Source organism: Echinops telfairi, unplaced genomic scaffold (genome assembly GCF_000313985.2).
Source record: "Echinops telfairi isolate 266 unplaced genomic scaffold, ASM31398v2 ScPeMD7_5868;HRSCAF=6743_1, whole genome shotgun sequence".
Taxonomy (NCBI): domain Eukaryota; kingdom Metazoa; phylum Chordata; class Mammalia; order Afrosoricida; family Tenrecidae; genus Echinops; species Echinops telfairi.
Genome location: NW_022109768.1, coordinates 7,249,813 through 7,274,390, shown reverse-complemented (window position 1 = coordinate 7,274,390; position 24,578 = coordinate 7,249,813). Strand labels below are relative to the sequence as shown.

At 38.4% G+C, this 24,578-nt stretch overlaps 1 protein-coding gene across 1 annotated transcript in view; it reads right to left on the bottom strand.

Moving 5' to 3' along the window:
- LRBA (LPS responsive beige-like anchor protein) overlaps positions 1-24,578 on the bottom strand; it is a 752,417-nt gene that overhangs the window by 82,161 nt on the left and 645,678 nt on the right. The window contains exon 46 of the mRNA XM_045295806.1: positions 1,418-1,585. Coding sequence (XP_045151741.1) covers positions 1,418-1,585 — 168 coding nt within the window. The remainder of the gene's footprint in view (positions 1-1,417; positions 1,586-24,578) is intronic.

Below are 24,578 nucleotides of genomic sequence, written 5' to 3'. Positions count from 1 at the left end.
CACACACACACACACACACACACACACACAATCACTGGTTTTGCTTCTCTAAAAAAATCCGTCTAAGACAATCTCTAACACCAAATCTGATAGTAAAGTATTTCAGACTTCATCCTACGATAAACTTGGATCACAGAAAAACCTGTGAACTAAAATGAGTAATGGAAAAGTGACGAAGACTGCACCTGTCAAAGCCAGAAAACTTGCGAGACACGGAAAAAGCATGCCATCCCATTAAGTCCTGGCTCCCACGGGTTGTACTGTATATGTACTTACTTAAGTAGTATATATATGTGTGTGTGTTTACCACATTTCAATAGGACTATGTTCATAATCATATTTATTTAATGAATTAATTACTACTTTCCTTATTTTTAGGAGCCCTCGTGGTGTGGTGGTTACCTGTTGGGCGGCTAGTGGAGAGGTGAGCAGTTTGAAACCATGAGTGGCTGTGTGGGAGAAAAATGAGACTGTCTACTCCCATAGAGTGGCAGTCTCAGACACTGACAGGGGCAGTTCTACTCTGTCCTACAGGGGTGCCATGAGTCGACATTGACTCGATGGCAGTGAGTTTGTTTTGGGTTTCCCCTATTTTTAAATCATGTGGGCAGCTTCCAAAGCTACACGAATTACCATGACTACTAATCCCTTAATAGGCTCCAATCAAAAAAGCTTTCATTAAAAACAAAAACAAAAGCAGGCATTGTGTTGGAAAGAAACCGTTGGCTGAAACTCCAGATAATCACTGACTGACTATGTGATCCTGCTCAAGCTTCTTCACTCACCTCGGTTTAGTTTCATCACCAAGAAAATGAAAGGGCTCGTTATAAAGATGGTGCTAAAAGCAAAGAAGGAAACCCCTGGCCCTCCCAAAACGGAAGCCAAAGCAAAGGCGTTAAAGGCCAAGAAGGCCTGCTGAAAGGCGTCCACAGCCACAAAAAAGAAGAAGATCCCCACATCACCCACCTTCCAGCGGGCCAAGACCCTGAGGCTAAGAAGGCAGCCACAGTACCCTGGGAAGAGCACCCCCAGAAGAAACACGCTGGACCACTGTGCCATCACCAAGTTCCCCCTAACCACAGAGTCCGCCTTGAAGGAGAGGGTAGAGAACAACACATTTGTGTTCATTGTGGATGTCAAAGCCAGCAAGTCCCCCATCAAACAGGCTGTGAAGAAGCTCTTTGACATTGATGAAGGCAAGGTCAACACCCTGATTAGGCTCGATGGTGAGAAGAAGGCATACATTGAGTGTAACTCTTTAGATGTTGCCAACAAGATCAGAATCATCTACACTGAGTCTAGCTGGCTAAATACAAACTTTTTCAATACAAAAATGAAAGGGTGGAGAAATTATATCTAGGACTGTTAGTTTACTAATAGTGAGTCGAGAAATTTCTGTCTCGGTCAGATAACTTACCTCTCTTAATACAGGATCAGTTATTGAATTCAAATTGACAGCTCCTTCATAGGTCAGATAATAGAACATGTTGAGGGACCGGACAGCTTCTGGTCCTTGCTGTTTATAGCCAAAAATGAGATCAATCCATTGGTGAAGCTGGCAGGAGACAAATTCACTCTCTAGGGCCTAAAAAGGGGGATAAATCAGATTAATGTGCTGAATTCTATTAAAACAAACAAACAAACAAACATAAATTTAAGTCAAGGAGTAAAGTTTAACACTAAATTTACTCTAAACAAAGTGTTACCCATATACACACACCCCTATTCTGATTACCACCAGAATCTGTTATTTGTTTATAATTAAACTCTCTAGCACTTGTCACACTGAAGTGTGATAGAGCTCTTTATAGCTGTATTCTTCCACTTTATTGGAAGCATCAGGAGGGCCAGAACTGGGTCTGTCCTGGTCACATTTGTGACTCAGGACCTGACAGGGACTCAGTTTATATTTAAAAGAAAGGAAGGCATTTGATGTAAAGGCTATGGAGAAAAATGTGAAAACAGTTTATTATTCACTTGAAATATTTATAATTTTCCTAGAATTAAAACACTTTGTTTGCTATTACAACAGTTGAAGTAAATTTGGGTATTTTGAGCTTGTGTGCCAGCAAATTTGAGTTTCAGAGGGGGTCCACACACTGTTATCAAGTTAATTCTGACCCACAGGACAGGGCAGAACTTCTCTAAAGTGTTTCTGAGACTATAAATCTTTGTAGAAGCAGATTGGTGTGGAGAACATTAACTTATGATTGCTGATTTTCCAATATAGACATGAGTATTATATTATACAAAATATTCTATGCTATTAAGAAAACAATGCTATGATCCAATCAGTTATCAATGAGCATAATAAATGAATATTCCACGCTAATTCTGGGTACAAGACCAACTTCCCATCTCATTGGACAGTCTCGGTTATTAGCATTGTATGTCAAACACAGTGCTGCTGGTTTTGTTGGATGGTTTCATGTTGGTTCTAACTGGTCCTGCACCATCCTCACATTGTGGCTATGTCTGAGTGCACTGTTGTAACCACTGTGTCAATCCATATCTTTGAGGGGCTCCCTCTATTTTACTGACTCGCTTCCAAACATAATGTCCTTCAGGGACTGGTCCTTCCTGATACTATGTCCAGAGGACATGAAACAAAGTCTAGCCATCCTACATTCAAAGAAGCCTACTGACTGTATTTGTTCCAGGACAGATCTGTTTGCTCTCTGGCAGTCCATGGTAGTTTCATACTCTTCATCAGCACCATAGTTTAAATACTTCAATCCTTCCGTACTCTTCCTTAGTCATCATCTGCTTTCACATTCATACGCGGTGACTGAAGAATGCCCCAGGTTGGGACATGCACACCACAGTCCTCAGTGTTAAGGTATGAGGACATTGTTATTGACTGAGGGTACTTGTTAAGAAGCAGTCGTGATCTAGCAGTTCTACACTTGGCTGCTAACTATAAGACCAGCAGCTGCTCCACAAGAGAAAGACTTGGCTTTCTACCCCTGCAAAGGGTTACAGTTTTGGAAACCCACAGGCGCAGTTCTACTCTGTTCTACAGGTCACTGTGAATGAGAATAGACTCAAAGAAGAGTAATTGTTACACAACTTGACTAAGGTAGCTGTTATCATAAACTATACATCAGAAAAAGAGGGCGAAGGGAAATTGCAAAGAAAGTGCTTCATATAATTTTAAAGATATAACAGCAGCCCAAACAAACCAACCCATCCACCCACCACCACCAGACTGTGCCTGTGGATTGATACTATTGGCACTGAATACTCTTCACACTAAGCACAACTAAATACTTCATGGGGCTAGTTTTCTCGGATCAAGGTTTGAGGTCATAGCTTCATAGATCTATCCACTCAATTGGCCTACAGTTGCTTTTAGAGTTTCTGTCCTTCCTCCTAGAAGAACGCGGGTGGCACAAGTGGTTTTGCACTGAGCTGCGATCCCTGAGGTCGGCTGTTGGAAACCACCAGCTAGCTGCTCCTTGGGAGAAAGACAGGGTTTTCTAGTCCCGTAATCGGAAACTCAAAGGAACAGTTCTACCCTGTCCTATAGATTCGCTATGAGTTTGGCATCCACTGGATGGCAGTTTCTTTTGTTTGGGCTTTGGTTTTTTGTTTTAAGGCCTTACCTTCTAGTTTAATGGCATTTTTAAAGCTTACAATTAGCCACCTAAATCAGGACCAAAAAATGGTCTCTCTTTGCCTAGAACAGAAAAGGAAGAAGGAAATCCAGGCATTAAAGAGAGAAACAGACTGCTGGTTTACTTGTCTACATTAAGAGTGCCTAGCTACCATTACTGAATGTTGTGCTGAAGTATGCCATAGCTGGAGCCTGACCAAAAGGAGTATTAATTAGGGGCCAAAAAATAAAATTCAGATGGAAACTAGAATCACTGGATCCATTGAGATCGAAGACACTTAACATCTATTGCCCAGAAATAGCCTTTAAACCTTGAACCAACAATGTCCCACGAAGTCATGATTACATTAAACAATGTAACTCAAGTAGGAAATGTCTGCTTTGAGAATAGTGCTCTTATCAAGAGTTATCTATATGGGGTAAAATTGACAACGGTTCATCTACAGCGTAGATGAGAACTTTAAAGAGCAGGGTCTGACATAGCAGAGGTAACAGCACAGGTAATGCTGACACATTAAAATGTAACCAGTGTCACTGAAGTTCACATGTAAAAATTGTGAGTGCATGCCGGTTTGGTTGTACTACACAGACAAAAAGAAAGAAATATAAGACCACCGTTGGACAAAAGCCATTCCTGTTGGTACATATTTATGTAAATCTGTGCTTTATTAAAATGAGTATCTATGACTAAAGAAGGCATTTATGGCAAAATACAAATAATAAAATATCAACTAATAATATTTAAAGAAGCTCCACAATATATCACAAACTACAAAATGTGAAAAAAAAACAAAAACAAAAACCCAAACCTCTAGGCGACTGTCACATTTCAACACATACCTGAAATGATGTATGCCTTAAAAAATCCAATGTGACAAGTTTCCATTCTGGAAGTTATTATTTTACATATCTTTTATAAAACCCATTCTATTTACAAATTTAGTAAACAGCTACACCAGCTCAAATCTGCTTGATATTTGATTTCAAATAAGAAGAGGACTTATAGCAACATCAAGTAGATTTCTATCCTAAGTACATAAATTTTCAGTTCACGTCAAAATCCAGGAATTCCTAAATGCAAGTGGCACACAAAATTATACTTTTGTTCCATTAACTTGGGCCGAGGATAGGGTGGGGGTGGGGGAACATGTTTAAAGTGACACATAAAAACAGCAATTGTCTTAATTTGTGTGCAGTGCACTCCACACAAAAGCCCTAAATATGTTCAAATTAGAGCAAGCTGCTTGATTGTCACTGCAGTCTCATGTCACATTAATGCATGACAAACATTAAACCATACACTTAAATGGCAATTTATATCATTTAAATGTTTACTGCCAGATTAGCTCATCACTCATTTAAATGTGACTTTCTGACAGCTAATTTCAGTTAATTTTCTCCAATTCACTTAATTAGAACTTTCAATCAGAGAGGGAGGTATACGTATCTTCAGTTTACATTCTTTTATGTTGTTGTTCAAAATCTAGGTTAGTAAACTGCTGAAAACCACTACTATTACAGATTAGCATATAATACACCTCTGTCTACAAAAAAAGTGTGACTGTCTAAAGAAGCCTGGCACAGCATGGGGTCTTCGGGAAACCCTCCACTGATTTATGTAAACACTATTCTGACCAGTAGTTTAAATAAAAAACGTTTAGTTCATCTACACACACTATTGAAACAATAAAAAACAACAACCCTGGATCCAAGCTAATTAAAAATTAATGATTTCAAAATTGTTTAATAAGATCAAACAGTCAGGAGTCTCCTGAGTGTCTGTGATTTGAGACTATAAAATTCTAGAATGCTCAGCAAATGACGAGGTACGAATGAATTTCTCAATATTAAAGCGCTAAACACCTCGGGCAGTTTCACTGACCATGTCATCGAACCAACAAAAAAGTGTTTCTTTTTTGCGTTAAATAGATGATTGCTTCTTCTTTTAAAAAAAAAATCATTTTATTGGGGGCTCGTACAGCTCTTAACACAATCCATAGATTATTTTTTTATACACATTTGAACTGGTGAAGTTGAGTACCTAGATGTTTACATATTTTTTAATCTTGACAGTGCATCAAAATGTGAAGCAAAAATGCTGAAGTGAGAGAATTGGCTGGGTGTCACTCTACCCTGACCACACAGAGACACCCACGATGTCGTGGCCAGCCCTATCTTTCCACTGTCACACTGGTCAATCCTTACCAGTAATCAAGGAACACTTTCCTATGGCTTGATGAGTATATATCTTCATGAATAGATTCCGAATACATTTTTTGAAAAACGACATAAACTATCTCATTATCCATTTCAGGCATCTTTTGTAATAAGGAAAGCTTTAAAAGGGATGAAAAGAACAATGGCTACGAACATTAGAACTCACAGAACTCTATGGTAAGGTTTTGAAATCATTCCAGTACAAAGTCAATTTGGCCTTTTAAGCACCTTTTCAGTATCAGAGAATGACAACTGTGTAATAGTAAACAATGCACTTCTGGAGATTCGGTGGGGGGTGGGGAAAGTACAAAACAAAGGAGAAAATGGAGAAAGAAATGCAGATAGAAAATAATTCAAAAGTATCTGTCAAATTACATCTTATAGCTTTAGGTTTGGGGTACCAAAAACATAAATAGTATAACCAATATTAAAGCATTCACTGTTCTTTCCAATACCTTTTTAATACATAAAGATCTTTTAAAAGACTTTTTATATAGGATGCTTATTTAGATCCATATTTTTATTCACACACACAATTAAAAAATAGCCAGTAGAACGCTAAGCATTTGAGACTTTTCGAGGCCTTTAAGATAGACAGTCCTCATGAAGATTGGCGTTAACTACGGTTCCCAGCTCGGGGATAGGAACCATCTTCCCAGGCTGCTCCCAAACCTAACTAATCAATTGTTAGCACTCCCCAAGCAGGGTGGGTATAGATATCATTTACACCCAACGTACGCGCTGAATGAGTTTGTAAAAAAGAGAATCCACTAAAATGTCCAACACAGCACAATAATATTCAACACATCTGAGTTATTATAAAATAAATCAGTGACTAATGTCCAATTGTTAAGAATCAAATCAGATGATGAAAAGACTATCAAAGGAAGTCTCACACAAATTGTCAAGCTAGTCCATGGGGACTCATATTAGTCTTGACAAACTGTCTAGGGGCTGATATCTGTTTTGTAATGAGATCTATTAGGCAAAGACTAAGGCACTTGAGATATGCTAAAAAGTACAGTATGCAGATGTCAAACACTAAAATGTATTAGTAAGTTTCACTTGCTTGTCCACAGGCAGAACATCAACAAATTAAAGCTTTTTTTATTATAAAGATATTAGTAAATTATTCATAAATAACTCATTTGTGCAGCCCTGTGTCAGAAATAATTATAACATATATGGATGTGTCTAATAATAAATCTCACTGAAAGAATGCAGTTTTCCTGAAATTGAGCCATTAACGAGAAAAATTATTTATTGATAAAAATGTTGCAAAACTTCTATAAAGTGGAGTCAGGTAATATGATAATTTTTTTATAAAAGTAAAATACATGATGTTTGTCATATGTGTACACATTGTGCACGTAGGTGCTTTTTCAAAGTAAAAGCTGGCATAAGCCACATTCGGGTCTAAATGACTGAAAATCATACAATGACAACAACCCCAATGTTGCTCACCAAGTTCTCAGTATACACACTGAGCTCATGTCCAGGACAGAGCAGGCCTGTGCAGCGGACGTACATTTCTGCACCCCCACAGCAGTCTGCCCACTCTGAGGCTTCCAGAGGAACAAATTCAGTGGTCAGGTATAAAATACCACAGCAATGAGTTTCAAATACAAAAAAGGTCACTGATCCTTTTGACTTTTTATATATTTAAGTATAGAGTTATTTAATCTTGTTTTGAGACTACATAAAAAAGGAATAGAAAATTAACTTTTGTACATTTCTAACTGTACTTATCAAGAGCTTTCACTGTAGATAGTAAGCTACATATGTAGATATTTGATAGTAAGATAATTTAAATGAACCAATGCTTGGTTTGACAAGTGTAATATACAACATTTTGAACTCAGAATTTTAAGGATTTTTCATTTGAAATATGTGATACAGAATTCTTCTTACGTGTGCAAGTGCACACACACAGGTTTAAAAGGAACTGGTCTGTTATGTTTGCATGTGCTGGATTTCAAACACTAGTGGTAATGTTTCCTTAACATTGATATATGACCTTTGTAATTTACATTTAAGAAAGCTGTTTTTTTCAGCCTAATTAGAACTGTTTCAAATTTTCCTGCTAAATATATGATATAAAGTCCTTTCAACTTTTTATTCTAGAGTTTCTTTCCATGTCAACTTTGTTCCAATCAAAATATGCTTTGAATTAAATGATTTTGATTGAATATGTGGATCACATTTCACTTCTAAGATTTAAAGTCTAAAAAGGAAAAGTTTAGCCTGTTCAAACAAAGCAAGAGCAGCCACTTTGCGGCAAGCTATTCACATTTAAGAAGACTGACAAATTGTTTGTGTGCACCATTAGGTCTCGTTTCTGCAATAGCTGCCAGATTTCCTGTTCCCTAATAAGGTGTGTTAACTCCGTAAGTGCTGGCTCTGAACTTGTGGCGAAGTCAACTAACTTTAGTGAATATTTCATTTACCTGTAATGTCCTTCTTAGAAATAAATCACAAAACAAATAGAACGGCTTCTATTAATTATGAATTTTCAAACAGCACAGTCCACAGAAAAACATTTTTAAAATATTGAATGGACACATATTCATGATGTCAATGTGCTTTCCAAATATGACTTGCCAGAAGTGACCAGTACACTCCAATCCTAACTCTTCTTTCTAAAGCCATCCGTGCTGACCTAGTCTACGATTACCCTCTCAGGTGAACGTGACAAGGGAAAAACCAAAATATTTCATTAACAATAATCTGTTAATATGAGTTTGTTTCCCTTACTGATGAGAAGCACAGATAATGCTTCAGAAGCATAGATATTCATTTTAATATAAATATATAAAATATTAAACAAGCCCTGTGATGTTGATAAAGAAAATTTTAATTTTTAGGCCCAAAAGTATGTGTGAAACTGTTACAGTAAGAACAAGAAGTCCTGAATGCCAGGGGGATTTAAGGTGCTTCAAGAATTTAAATAAGTGAAAACGCTGCAAGATGCTGAAGACATAAACACTTTCTCTGAGAGTTTAAAAATTAAAAAACTGATTTGACAGTACACTCAGTTGAGGCAAAAAGGCAGATAGAGAAATCACTAGAAGGAATTCTTTGGTACTTCTAAACTGCCCATGAACTGCAGGGCTGAAGAGATTTTAGAGAGCCAGCAGCCCACTGTTCATGTCTACATTTTTATCATTACTAAAGAAGAGTGTGAGTTAGTATCATATCTTGATATAAGCGTCAAGCCATTGCACATCTTTTGGCAGGAGAATCATTTTGTCTACAATTGTTATTGTGTAGTCTTAAATGGACTAGTCAACCAGCTGTTATATATTTTACACACTGAAGGCCATGTTTCCTTTGAAATTCATAGTTTTAATCTCAACTGAAGTCTGCATTGCTGTGTGCCAAGATCAAAAGGATTAGGCAAACTTGCACAATTATCCTCCTTTTCAAGAGATGATTTTTTAAAATGTTAAAATACTCCGATATGTAGACATTTTATCCAACTATTTTCTTTAGAACTATAGAAGACTGAAACATTTAATTAACATTTCAACCTTAGGTCACTCTTAATCTAAAACCTGGGAATTTATAATATACAGATACATTATACTAGTTAAACAGGGACATGGATTCTTTTAAAAAATTCTAGTTTAATAAGAATGGATGGGAGACTACTGTAATTAAGGCACAGCGATGCACACATACCTTTTTTTTTTGCCTGCTTTCTGACTTAGTTCAGAAATAAGATGACAGAACATACAATGATGCCTTCTTAGCACGATAGAATAAATTAAACCCAAGCGAAGTCATACAAGAGCAGGGAAGTAGGCTGTGTATAAAAATCACGCCGTGAACTTCTGCAGACTTGTTAGAGTGAGCCATGGATTGGTGTAAGCTTTCTAGCAGGCAACATAGAGAAAGGAACACGAACACTTACAAGAGCTAAAATGTAAAAACAAACCAGATGGCCTGGAAAAACACATTATTTCTATTCCTGAGATAAGAAATTCCTCCCTTGGCAATATGATGGACTCCAGGTATGTGGCTCTCTGAGGGACTGACATAATCCTGGGATAGTTTAAAGGATAGGCAAATGGAGAGACTACATACTATTCAGGCAATCTTACATAAATATTATTTCTCTTAGGTGAGGCTTTGAATGGTAGGTTCTAGATTATGTTCCATGACAAGTACCTGGAACAAAGCCATTCTGTCAGCTGTGTACAGATCCTGGTTTCACAGCTGGACTACATCTCAGGACCAGCAATCCTTTAAAATTCTGAAGAGCACATGGAGAATGACACAAGTTTATCTGGAAAGCAAGGTCACCTACATATGAAAAACTCGCATCCTACCTGAAGAAAGGCCCAGTATTCATTCCTTCTTTTGGGGTACTCTTTGTCAGTCCAGCACATGACCTAAAATGCCATTCATACTATTTCAAAACTCCGAGACATAACAACGTCTAAAACATGTGGACTAATACTCTCTAAAATAAATTAGAAAAATAACAGTTGTGTGAGCCCCTAATAACATTTTTTAAAAATAAATAAATAAATTAGAAAAATATCCCTAGAATTAGAAAGCTGATTTTGAACACTGTAACTTGTGCACATGTGTTTGCGCATGAGAGACAGGGAGAGAGAGAAATGTAACCTGTTATTATATGCCCTTTGAGGTCAACTAATTATAATATATATGTAAATAACAAGATATTGTTCTAAAATTTCCAATTATCCATCTACATAAAGGAAAATAAATGAGACAGCCTCGTCAATAACCACCAGAAATTATATTTATTTGCTGTATGAACTCTTGAAGGCTTTGTTTTATAGTAGTTACAAATGAAGGCAAACACACACACACACACACACAAACACACACACCGCCCAAATTTAATCCCTTCCCATTTGCTTATCCACATAGATCTGATAAATACAAGCAGTCTTTTGCCTTTGAAGATGGCCAGAACAGAATCCCTACTTATTGCCAGATGTAGTGTAATCCTGTAGGGACTCCAGACAAAAACAAGGAGCTGTCTTTGTGGCACCAGTGATTCCCTGGACCGACTGCTATAAACTTATATTAGCAAATCAAAATCCTTGGCAACAAACAACACATTTTATATCACCACTCCAGAGATACTCAAGAAAGAAAACCTGAGCTAAAGAATGCAAGTACAAAAACTGCCAAATATTGTTTAAAGCATTGAGAAGTTCAACCAGAGAATCAAACTGCATCTGTACTTAATTTACGTCTGCAATTGTATGTACATACAGTTGAGTGTTAATTCTGGGTCCTGTTCAGTGCTAGATTCTGTGAATACTGGGACCGAATGCCTTTAGGAGGAGGGAGCCAAGCCAAAAGTCAGCTCCATCCATGAGTGCTGTCACAGTCTAGGGGAGAACTGGGAGCTTGAAATAGGAGAAAAGCAGTAGGAGTGCAGAAGAGGGGAAAGATGTAAGAAATAACATATTACTTATACCAATTCATTACCAATGAAAAGGGCTAAGGAAAGGGAGGTCAGGATGACCCCCATCTTCCCAGCTTGCACTTTCATCAGACTGAAGGAGGAACAGCTGATATGGTAAAAGACACATTCAGTTTTGAACTTTATACTGACACTTGGTACTTTCTTTTATAAAGTAATGGAGTCTCCCCAAATCCGTAAGTCTTTGTTTTGGACTGAAGGATAATTGTGACAAAAATACATATATTATCTAAATATTAAAATTTAACTAACTCATGTTCATGATGTAAGTCAGGGGATTTAAAAGCCAAGAGCCAAAAACAGACCTTATATAGTACTGTCATGGAAACATAACATAAGCCATGTATGTAAATTAAAAAAAAATTCTTGTGAACACATCTTAAAAAGGAAAATGAAAGAGCTAAAATTCAATTCAGTAATATTTTTTATTTAACCCAAAATGTTAAAAAATAGCACCAGTTAGTCACTATGCAATTATTGGGGAGAAAGTTCACATTCTTTTTTATGACACTTTCTTCAAAACTCTGATCTGCTTTTTACACTTAAAATGTACTCCCCCAAATTTGCTTTTTTTCCTACGGTAAAATCTAGATAAAAGCACTTCATATGAAGGATTAAATTATATGTATCTGAAGAATACAGAAAAGTTCCTGGCATGAATTCTACCCACTTACTGCCAGGGCGTCAATTTTGAATCCTAGCGACCTCACAGGACAGAGGAGAATTGCTGCCTCGGTTTCCCAGGCTGTAAATCTGTACGGAAGCCACCAGCCTTGTCTTTCTCCCAGACAGCGGGCGTGTTCGAACTGCTGCCTTTCCGCTAGCCACCCAAAGCATACACCACTACGCCATGAGAACCATCTACATTTCAAGTGCACCCTAGCCACATGTGACGACCCATAGCTCCCATATTGGGCAGTGCGATTGTGTGCAGATCGAAGTAAAAACTCTGCATCCAGAATCTTATGACATTTAGAAATGTAGGGGTTAATAATATTTACCACCTTTTAAATATAGCTTCTCCTGCTGATAAGCTTACATAGCACAAAACATCTGGCAGACTACAAAATGACCTTCAGTGCAGTTTTGAAGATGTCAGCACAATGGCCAGAGCCGTGGAGAATGTCTACACCTTCGAATATGACAGGAGAAATATAATACCGTCAACTGTAAAATAGATGTAAGGTTCTGCGATGTATATTCTTCAGCCACTTACAGACCTCGGTGGGACTGTGGTGGCATTTGAGAGATGGAACAATGACTCTGCTCGTCAAAAATCAAGGAAAGAGGGCTGACTCTAGCAACGACTGGGTCATCTGCACACTCTCCATCCTTAACATCCTTGGGTAGAATTCTTACACATTGCCTACTGATCTCTGTTGGCCATGTACTTTATGAACCCTATACAGCTACAGGCTACAATTCAGTATAGGAGACAAAATCTTTGGTGAAAATCAGATATATGAAATCTGTACTGGCTACAATTGAGTATAGGAGACAAATCTTTGATATAAATCAGATACATGAAATCTGCACATAAGGTGGATATTTAACAGTTTAAAACATGGGTGGATAAGATACTGACATTTTTTCCATGAACCTTTTGACAGACCCCACGCCCACCACCCTCATAGTCACAACTCTCATTTTCAGCACCTCATTTTGTAGCCAGGGGCCTTTCCAGCTTCTGCTTGCCCATCTATATACCCTGTGGTTTCTACGATCCCAATAAAGTTTGGGTCTGATTAGTAAATCTGTTACTTACTCTTTCTTTTACTTTTTAATCAAGTGCTTTGGTGGTACAATGGATGAAGCATTGAACTGCTAACCACAAGGTCAGTGGTTCAAACCCACCAGCCACTCTGTGTAAGAGATGAGACTGCCTGCTCCCATTAAAATTTACAGCCTTGGAAACCCAGCCGAGCAGTTCTGGATCCTTACAGGATCGCTTTGAGTGTCGATTTTTAATCTCTTTTCTTTCTGCTCAAAGGATGCCCCTGAATGTACTTACGCTAAGATCACCCTCTGTGGATAAAGGATGCTGAACTTTCCTCGCTGCACTGTTTTGCCTTATGGTGTCTGTTTCTCTTTCTCTCCCTCCTCCCTAGATGGCTTCATAGCCTTCTCTAGGTTTTCTGTCTACATTTCTGAGTCTCATCACTTTTTCTTGAGGGGCCTTTTTTCCTGTCCCCCCTACGTTTGAAGAGTTGATGCTCTGAGACTGAATCCCAGGCTCTCTGTTTCTGATACCGTTCACACTAGTAGAGCCGGACTTCAAAGACATCAACTGCCAATTGTTACTTCAAGAATTTCACATCCAAAAATTCACCTATGCACTAGGCATCTTTTGGTTTACATCAAGTAACTGAAACTTAATATACCAAAAATGGAATCTTCTTCCTCTTAAACATGTTTCCCATCTTGCTTCTCTAATCATGAACTCGATTCTTGACCCAATCCAGAAAGTGGTAGTCATGTTGACTCTCCTTTTCCTGCAAACCCTTATCTAATCAAACAATCCAAACTAAAAACCAGATCCACTGCCAGCAAGTTTATACCAACTCACAGCCACCCTCTCTATGGATTGAGGCTGTAAATCTTTACAGAAGCAGATAATCCCACCTTTCTCTCCGAGCAACTGGTAGATTACAGTTAGCATTCTAATCCTTAACAACAGCACCAGAAGGCAATAAGCTTCCTAACTACCTCTCAAATCTATTCTTTATGATGAGAGCAATGAATGTACAAATGTGATTTACACAATTGATGTATGCATGGATTGTGATAAGAGTTGTATGAGCCCCTAATAAAATGATTTTAAAAAATCTATTCTTTGTTTTCCAACTCACTGTGATGATTTTTGGTTTCATGCATCATTATACTTTTGGTTCAACTATCTAGAAGTCTCCTAACCATTTAGAGATAACTTGATATTATCTGTAAAATCTCCACCATTCGACCCTTTATCCATATTAATTGCTATCTAATCCCTGACCAACTAAACCAAACCAAACCTATTGATGTCGAGTGGATTCTGACTCAAAGAGACCCTATAAAACAGAAGTCGAAAACAGAGTAAAGCTGTCCAAACACGTGAGGAGCGGAACAATGGAAAGGGGCCATGCGGAACTCTAAGGTGGAAGCTAGTCAGTTTTGTTACCACCCCCCACCCCCTGGGGTTTAAAAGGAACCATTCAAAAGAACAATGATCTGACTACTATCAAGAAGAAAGAGCTAGGATGAGAGTGAATCCTTTGGATTCCAAGATCCCTACGTGCTGAACGGCCTCAATCCAGGAGACAGATAGTTCTAACAGTAGAGACGTGGCAGTGGGAAGGTAGGGATTGATTGCTCGCAGCAACCCACAAAGTGAGAAAGCAAATAGACTTCTGACAGCAGGCTTGCTTGTGAAGTGGGTTGCCCTTGGGCACTTACCGTACATACTCGTGTATAAATGGAGTTTTTCCACATATTTTAATGCAGTTTTTGTGGGAAAATTCGGCGCCTTGGCTGATATTCAGGTCTGTTTATAGTCGGGCATATACAGTAATTGGAGGAGCTAGGTTTGCTGCTCTGTGGAGCTATAGCTTTGGGCAAAGGCTTATGGTAGAGTGGAATGCCCTGGAACATGTATGAATAGACGTCAAAGAGGACTGTAACCTGACGAGAGCTGGGAAGAAGCCATGGACTCATGTGAGTCAACGATCAAGGACCAGAGAGAGGCATGCCTACTGATTGGCATTGGTGAGAGGAGGTAATCCTCATCAAAAACTCTTATCCTGAGCATCTCTAATCCTGATTTGTAACCTGTTGGCTTCTCTAATACACCCCATAATTATGAATATTGTCTGTGAATTCTACATGGCCACTGCAATGATTATCGAACTCAGCGGAGAAGTACAACACCAGGGGAGGGATGGGGGATGTCAGCATTTTAAAAGAAGGGTGGAGGGTGAAGGCATGCCTGACTTCCACCTTACAGGAATCGGCTGATGCCGAGTTTGATTCTCCGTCCCACCTTGTGACGTCAGAGGAGGTCATAGGTCACCCCACCCCATGAGGTTTTTATACACATGGACTGCACTGTAACTGCAATATCTCTATCTATAATGCATCTTTTACCTATAATCTGTTTCAACCATCTTGAGCCAGCCCTCGTAAACCCCGACCTATTCTTAAACAAAAATCAACGTCAGATTTCTCTGTTAAGCTTCCAGCCAGAACAAGACATTTCATTTTCCTTCCCACAGTACTTATATATAGATAGATAGATTCACATAAACCTATGAGGGGGCTTCAAAAGTTCATGGAAAAAACTCCATTATCTTTCCATTCCCTTTTCCATGAACTTAAAACTCCTTCATGTATAAATAAATCCAAACTTATTTATCCTACATATAAATAAATATATTGACATGTATAAATGCATGTAGACACATACACAAAGGACAGGCATAAGTTACCATGAAATAAATGAAATATTTTCATGGCAACCCATGCTTGCCTTCTGGTTCCTAAGTAGGATAGTATTTGTTAGACAGTGAAACCCGTGAGAGCCAGAACTCAACAGGACAGCCTGTTTTGTTTTGTTTGTTTGTTTGTTTGTTTTGTGACAAGAAATACTCAGGAAATACCTGAGTTTTCTTTCTCTGACAGTTTTTCGCCTTTCATAGCTATGGGGTTTTTCAGGTTTTATTATACTGTATTACATTGGTATTACCACCAGTCATGCATTTGTTTAGTTTTTTTATTTATTGCCATCTCCCTCTCTAAACAAGTTCTATATTGTCCTTCTCACTGGTATATTCCCAAGACTGGTAAGTAGTCATACCATATCATAAAATATTTTTTCATTCATAAAAGATTTGTTGAATAAATGGATATATATCTTAATTTGTTTCTCTAACTAGTTACTCTCATGTCTGTTTGGCCCTCATAATGACAGCTCCAAAGGCCTTTTGTGAGATTCTTCCAGTTTTGAGATCATAGACTTAATGTCTGGGAAGTAAGTGAATGGCTTTTAGGAAATTCTCCTGCTTTAGCATGATCCAGGGCCTATGCTGAGGAGGTATGATCTCAAAGCACCATTACGGAGCATGAAAATGATCAGAGACACTTTATCCAGTTGAGAGAAGCCTAGCCTGACTGAGTTCTTGAAATGTAGAGTTTCTGATTACTAGCGATTGCAAACGAGATGTCTGCCATCGGCTAACCATATAATCGAATTTAGAGTAGCATGATTACATGGAAAGGAGAAAAAGTGAAATGGATATAAAAGTATCACCTTTCAGGGGTTTCCTCTCTTTGCACAATGTCTGGAAATAGATGCAAAAGATGTTGATAATAAAGCCGACAGGGGCTCTTAAAAGAAAGAAAACACAGCTAAAGGTCAACTGGCAGGAAAATCTCACTGGCCAACTAACCAATGACAACAATATGGTAACAAAAACGGTGGTAGTTAATATTTCGTGACTGTTTGCCATTGCTCAGCTTTATGCTGAAGGGTTTCCAAGGACGATTTCCTTTCGTCTTCATAATAATCCTGACATAAACACTAGTTACGGGGAATTTTTTTTTAATCTTTTATTTTATTTTATTTATTTTTTTTTCCTTTTTTAACATTTTATTAGGGGCTCATACAACTGTTATCCCAATCCATACACACATCAATTGTGTAAAGCGCATTTGTACATCGTTTCTCAAAACATTTTCTCTCCATTTAAACCCCCGACATTAGGTCCTCATTTTTCCCCTCCCTCCCCGCTCCCCCCTCCCGCATGAGCCCTTGATAGTTTATAAATGGGTATTTTGTCATATCTTGCCCTGTCCGACGTCTCCCTTCATCCACTTTTTGGTTGTCTGTCCCCCAGGGAGGAGGTCACACACAGTTCCATGTAATCGGTTCCCTCTTTCCTACCCATTCTCCCTTTACCCTCCCTGTTTTGCCACTCACACCACTGGTCCTATAGGGCTCATCCGTCCTGGATTCCCTGTATTTTCAGTTCCTATCTGTACCAGTGTACCTCCTCTGGTCTAGCCAGTCTTGCAAGACAGAATTCAAGTCATTTTTTTTTACAAGTCCGCTATCAATGCTTAAGTAAATTGCCCAATGTCACATAGCCAGTAAATGTCAGAGTTGCCACGTGAACCCACATCTTCCTAAAAAATTCTGAGGTCAATGGATATATGTCAAAGCTATAGTATCAATGGTCTAAAAAAAAAAAATGAAACCACTTCATATGAAGAATTATTTTAATTGGTTTCACATATAACATTTGGAAACACTAGTATTATTGAGTGTATATTAAATCTGATGGGCCACATGCAGGTTTATTTACATGCTTTTTTATTTTATTATGCTTTCTACTGGTTTGCACTTTTATACACGTCTTTTAAAAAATAATGCTTTCACAGCATATTACAGTTTTAAACTTTTCTCTCTTCCTCACTACAAGTTCAATTCCTTGGAGGTAAGGCTTATGTATAAATAATTGGAACTGAACAGAATATATTGAACCCTTTGGTGTTCTGTGAGACCTATCTTGCCTGGGTACATTTTCAGGCTCTCAGTCCCTTTGGAAGGTGGTTTCCCAGCTGCAGGGCATGCTGCTGTCTGCCGGGGTATGTCTAGCTAAGACAATCTGAGGAAAATGGGCCAAACCCCACCAATCCTACCACAAGTATCCATTTGGAACATGTCTCCTGCATAACTGTATCAAAATTCATATTATCTAAAAAAAAAATTTCCCCCATTGATTTCAGCATGCCTTCTATTACTGAAAACACATGGTATCAACCAAAACATCAAAGCAAGAAATAATTTGGTCATGAAAGGGTTACACTGACATTCTACAAGTACTAAGTTGAATAAAAATTTATTTCCAAGACTCTTAAAATTAACGTAACTATATTCATTATGAGACTTAAAAACAAGACCACTTTCAGAGCAGACACTGAACATCAACAATATGTTTGCTAGTTGCTAAGTTCAAAGAGTTTTGATAAAGCAGCAATCCCTTCAGACGAGATATTATTTTTGGAAAATGATAAATTAATTCTGCTAATTTATGAACATCCATGGACATTAGCAACTTTAAAAAACATAATCTCATGCATTTGAATTTCTATCATATCTGCTTTCATGCGTGGACTATTTGGTTTCTTACAGTCAAACTACTGTGTAAAAAAAAATTAAACTCTAAAGCTTTAAGTTGCCACTTAAACATTTTTATTTAAATACCAAATTGGATCTATTACTATTATTTGGGGAAATGTCTTAAATACTTTCATATAATACATTGTCTGGGTAAACTATCTACTCTGATCAATGATCACACATTTTTCTCTTGTATTTTAAGCAGTATAGTACACATTTTTTATTTGTTGTTGTGATTTTAGCTGTCTCTTAAATGTGCCGTGTGAAATATTTGCTTTTAAATGAAAATATTATAATGAACAGGATACAATTCTGCCAAGCAAACCATTCTGCTCTGAGATTTTAGTTTTTTTTGAGATATTCTTCAGCTTTTCCCATAACCTCCGTGAAAGCCGGTGAATTACGCTGGAGCACCACAAAAGCAGAGTGAGGAGCACCAGTTTTATTAGGTTAGCAAAAAAGGACCCAGGGAAGAGATGAACAATTCTAGGGGAAGCACCGTTTCCCTTTGTTGGTCAAAACTGTAGCTCTTGGTAGGCTATCTACCCCTAGAAGTACACACAATTCAGAGGATGACCCTATCAAAAATATTTGCAGCAATTGAAGGTTTACATTTCTTTTTATGCAGACGTGGGTGAAAAGACCGCCAGCAAGGCAGGAGTTAATTGAAGCATTCCCCTTTTGAGCACTTCAGCGTGGGGGCGTGGGGGCTGGGAGTGGTGGGGAGGAGGGACCTAGGCTGCGAGTGCAGAGTTAATCAGGGAGCAAATCCAAAGCCAGGCATGGATAGGCCTCACTAATGAGCCTCAAGTACCCTGCAGTGGTTTTCAAACTTAACTGGCTTCAAACGATGCCACCCCGTGACAGAATGCAGCTAGCCATAAGAGGAGGGTGATTAGAATAAATGACTGGAGTAATTAACTCTGATGTGAAACCACCTGATTGGAAAAGAGAAGCCAAGAGCTATTTAGCTGATGGTCCTCCAGTAGAACAGGGCAGCGTTCCCTTTCTCTTGTGTGGGTGTTCAGTACGGACTCAACTCTTTCAAGTAGGTATTTGGTGGCACTAATGAAAAGCAGCTTTCATTCAAGGGCCTTCCCATTCATTTTGAAAGGTGGAGAAAATAAAAGCTTCAAAGTAGAACTAATTTACTTTACTCCCCTACCTCTTAGTGAATTTTGCATTTGTGAAGTCTGCACCAGTAATTATGCTAACAATTTCCTTCCAAATAATGTCATCAAGCACCGACTTTTTACTTACGAAATGGCCAGAGAGAATTGGGCAATTTTTTTCCCCTTTTCATTTCTTGAAAAAAAATTTTTTTTAACATAGAAAACGTAAACTAGTAATAACGAACTGTTGATCATTTGTGTCAGTACTTCCTTTGGGATCATTCTTCCTATGGCCAGGGACTCCTGAGAAAGGCAAAAGGGCATAAAGTGCTAATGGGATGCGTGTGCTTTTGGAAGAGAAAACAAAGGAAGGAAAATGTTGTGCGAAGGAAAGCAAGCACATATTTTGGCCCAAAGACAGCTTTCTAGTGCAAATGGGAGCCAGAGAAGCCACCCCACTCTCTCCCTGTTTTATTTTCCAAAGAGGGAATTACAAAGACTGGGGGCATTACTACCTGCTGTTTTACAAGTAATCATCAATTCACTGGGCCAATGTTGTTCTGTACCTGCTGAGTTAATGTTCCTCAAAGCTCTCCCCACCCCTCAGAAACAGGTTCCTGAGCTGCTCCATAACAACTACAGTGTAAGTAGCACATGGGACTTAGCAAATGTTTATGCCTAAACTCGGATTTATTTGACAGCTTTACACCTTTGGGCATGATATAATTAAATGTTTTGACAGCTAAACAAAAACTGTATAAATTTAAAAGCTATTAGGAGCTCAGCATCTAGAATCAAAACGCAGCCGTTTGCTTATACTGTAAGCCACTTTTGACTTTGTGTTCCCATCAACAGCACATGGAGCAAGGGTGGATGCCTATCTGATTTTTCGTGTGTGTGGCTAATTCGCCCATACTCTTCGCTAAAAAAATTCTCCCTATAAATACTAATAATGCCTGGCATAGAAACAATGGGAGCATGAGCATGTCTGAGGTTATCACCATGACCCCAAACTATCTTTGCATATCTTCTAGACCTTGAGAAACAATGGTAGTAAAGAGACCCCGACTACGACAGTACATTTCTTGAAGAGGACACCATGTGTTCTTTAAAAGGATTTGAGGCAGCACATGGAGAGTGGCCCTTCCGGTCAGCCACTAATGGCTGGGGATGTTCATCATTCCGCAAAGGTGCCAGGTTCCAGATTTTCACAGCACTCCACCTCTGTGGTCCTCGGAGATCTCAGGAACCACAAACCCCACAGGCCCTTCTTTATCGGAACAAAAGCTCAGACTGCAGTCCTACTCAAGCACATAGATACAAACCTCAGATACAGCAAAAATGTCAAGCAAACACTAGCCGCTCTCTCTTGTCTCTGCCCAGGGAAAGGCTGATCTAGCTCCACAATATGGCAGCATGTAATCATTCCGGATAGCAGGCTCGTAATCGTCTAACCAAAAAGCTAAAGTTAAACAACATGTAAGTAAGAACCATTACTGAAGCACTTAGACTCTTAATCAAATATATAAAAACATTTAAAATTCACTTTTCATTCTGTAACGAACTTCGATGATGCTATAACCCCACTAAAGGTAACAACGAGCAGCTGTTTATTTTAAAAAAAATAGACAAAACACCAGATCACGGGGAATGTTTGGAAGGCCTCGTGTGATGTTTATATTTCACTTTATCATTCCCTTTGGAAAAGACAGCCCTAAAAGATGAAAATACTGAGAACCAAGACCTGTTTAACTTACACACGCTGATGTCAAGTAATTTTAAAAACATATTCTAAAAAGAGCTTCTTATGTACACATTTGAAGACATGACTACATTATCTAATTGCCCTCTTCCTCTCACTCCTGTTAACCGGATGAATGTCTTTGTGTACATGTTTGGATCCACTGAGCCTGAAACAAGATGAGATATTTAACAGTACTCAAATATATCATTGTGTAGAGACCATGGGATTAAGGGACTGGGATGAGAAAATGATAGCTCCAATCCACTCCCCCCCCCACTCTTGTTTGGGGTGGGTGGGGTGGGGAAGGATTAGCTGCTTGAATACTTAGCGGATACAGCATTTTATATGTAAAATACATAGTGATACTTTTATTTTGCATTGACTGCCTTCATGGTTCTGAGTTTAAATACCACATGTTATAGATGCTCTCTTAACAAACACGCTTCCTTGCCATTGTTTTGTATCTCTCCTCTCCATAAGTGTTTTTGAAAAAAGAAAAGCATTATCAAACTGCATTCAACAAAGGTAATCTGTAAAGGCTTTCTGATTCGTGACAAAAATCAATGGCACTGACCTGACATCATGTTTGTTTAAAAAGCAAAGGAACTGGAATTTGGCCCTTGGCACCTTCTTGAAGGTAAAAGTACTATGTTCGAAATATTCAGAAACTGCTTTGGCAAATCTATGAATTCAGGGAACTTTGGTCGACATTTATTTACATATAAAAACATCAACCTATTAAATTATTTTTCTAAACTAAAGCCTTTATTGGTTGTAAGACACACCACTATTTTATATATTGCTAAGAAACAAAAAGGAACCCAGGTGAGCAGCTAATCACAAGGCCAGCAGCTCACATTCACTAGTTGCCCAGTGGTTCACACTCACCAGTTGCCCAGCGGTTCACACTCACTAGTTGCCCAGCGGTTCACACTCACTAGTTGCCCAGCAGTTCACACTCACTAGTTGCCTGTAGAACATCCTTTTCAGTTCGCAGCTCATGTCAAAGAAAAGGCAATGCAGGCTACACACCCCGGAAACTCGGGAAGGTTGTCATTAAGAACATTACATCCCACGCTAGTCCCCTACAACTGAATGGCTGATCACATCAGATTACATCATGGGATGGCTGCGTCTTACATAACTGTCAAATCACTAAGCGTGATGTCACCATCAAGTTGATATGTATATGGGGGGAGGGGAACAATTCAATCCATGACAGTATTATACATCTGCAGAAAACAAAATATAAATGAAATAACTTTGCTATTAAAACATTTGCATATTCAGAGTACAAGTCTTTGGAATTACTTTCTGACACAAAGATACTGATGTTTGTGTTTTTCCATAATAATGTTTTCCATTGTAAGATGCCATTTATGGTATCTTAATTCCAGTGATTTAAATATGAAAAATAAAATGAATGCTTAGAACTGATGAAGCACAGTATAAGGGTATCTGGTGTAAAGCTATTCTTTGCTAACCAGTCAACCCTCAACATAACCATTACCAACATAACCATTACTCAATACACAATCCTCAATATCTTCTTTCCAGCCTACAGTTTATGCGTCAATGTGTTTTGCCTTCTCACTATATATATTTTTGTTCTCCTTGACTTCTCTCATCTTTGACAGCCTTACACTTGCTGCGCCTTAGAGGTATCTGTAGGACTGTACTACAGCTAGCCTCTCTGGTTATCTATGAACTTCTATCCACTATGGCAAGTCTAACATAAAAGTAACCCAGTCTATAAAATATGATTCTACCTATCTGCCTCTTTCTTCCTTACACTCAAAGAGAGGAGTCACTGCTTTTTGTCTTGGGATCACATGCCTAAGATAGTTACTGGCACGTAGTTGTTAACCAAAAGGCTGGCAGTTCCACTCCTACGCATAAACCTAAGAGGGGTAGAAAAAAAACAACAGAAAAAGACAAATCCACTGCCATCAAGTGGATTCTGACTCACAGTGACCCTATTGGACAGAGTAGAATTGGCCCTGTGGGTTTCCAAGACTTTAAATCTTTACAGGAAGAGAAAGTCACTTTTTTCGCCTTAGGAGTGGCTGCTGGTTTTCAACTTCTGACCTTGATGTTAGTAGCCCAACGCATAACCTACCATGCCATCAGAGCTCCTGTATATACCTCAAGGGACTTAAAAGCAGCAAGACAAATAGACATTGCAGCACTATTCACAATAACAAAAAGGCAGAAATCACCTGAGTACAGGTCGGCTCACTAATGGATCAACATATAGTGCGATACTGCTCAGTCATCAAAAGAAAGGAGGGCTGAAACACCAACTCCCAATCATTTAGAATCAAAACTTCAGAATCCCTTTTCTTTTTTTAATAATCATTTTATTGGGGGCTCATACAACTCATCACAATCCATACATCCATCCATTGTGCAAGCATATTTGTACATTTGTTGTCATCATCATTCTCAAAACATTTGCTTTCTATTTGAGCCCCAGGTATCAGCTCATTTCCCCCCCTCCTTCCCCATTCACCCCTCCCTCATGAACCCTTTATAATGTATAAATTATTATTATTTTTGTCATATCTTACACTGTCCAACGTCTCTCCCCCTCCCCACCTTCTGCTGTCCATCCCCCAGGGAAGAGGTTATATGTAGATCCTTGTAATTGGTTTCCCCTTTCCACACCACCCTCCAGAATCCCTTTTCTTTTCCAGTGTAAAATCCAACAAATTTGGCTAGATCAGAGCATGTACACTGGTACAAATTAGAGCTCTTGACACACAGAATCCAAGACAGATAAACCCTTGAGGAACAGTAATGGGAGTAGTGATACTGTGAGGATATGAGGAAGGTGGGGGGAAAAGGGGGAGAAAGGGAGAAGCAATCACAATGGTTGATGTATAATCACCCCCCCAAGGGGGTTAAAAAGAAACATGGGTGAAGGTAGACAGCAGAGGTGTAAGATATGAAAATAATAATAATTTATAACTTATCAAGGGGTCACAAAAGTGGGAGGGTGAGGAGAGAGGGGAAAAAGAGCTGATACCAAGGACTCAAGCAGAAAGAAAATGTTTTGAAAATGATGACAAATGTGTTTGATACAATTGATGTATGGGCTGCTATAAGAGCTGTAATATACTATAATTATATAATAATGTAATTATATTATATTACCTATACTATATATAATTAATATAAACCAATAAAATGATTTATATTAAAAAAAGAGATGTTATGAAGCAGATTCACCCCATGCAAAAAAAAAAAAATCCTACAAATTCTAC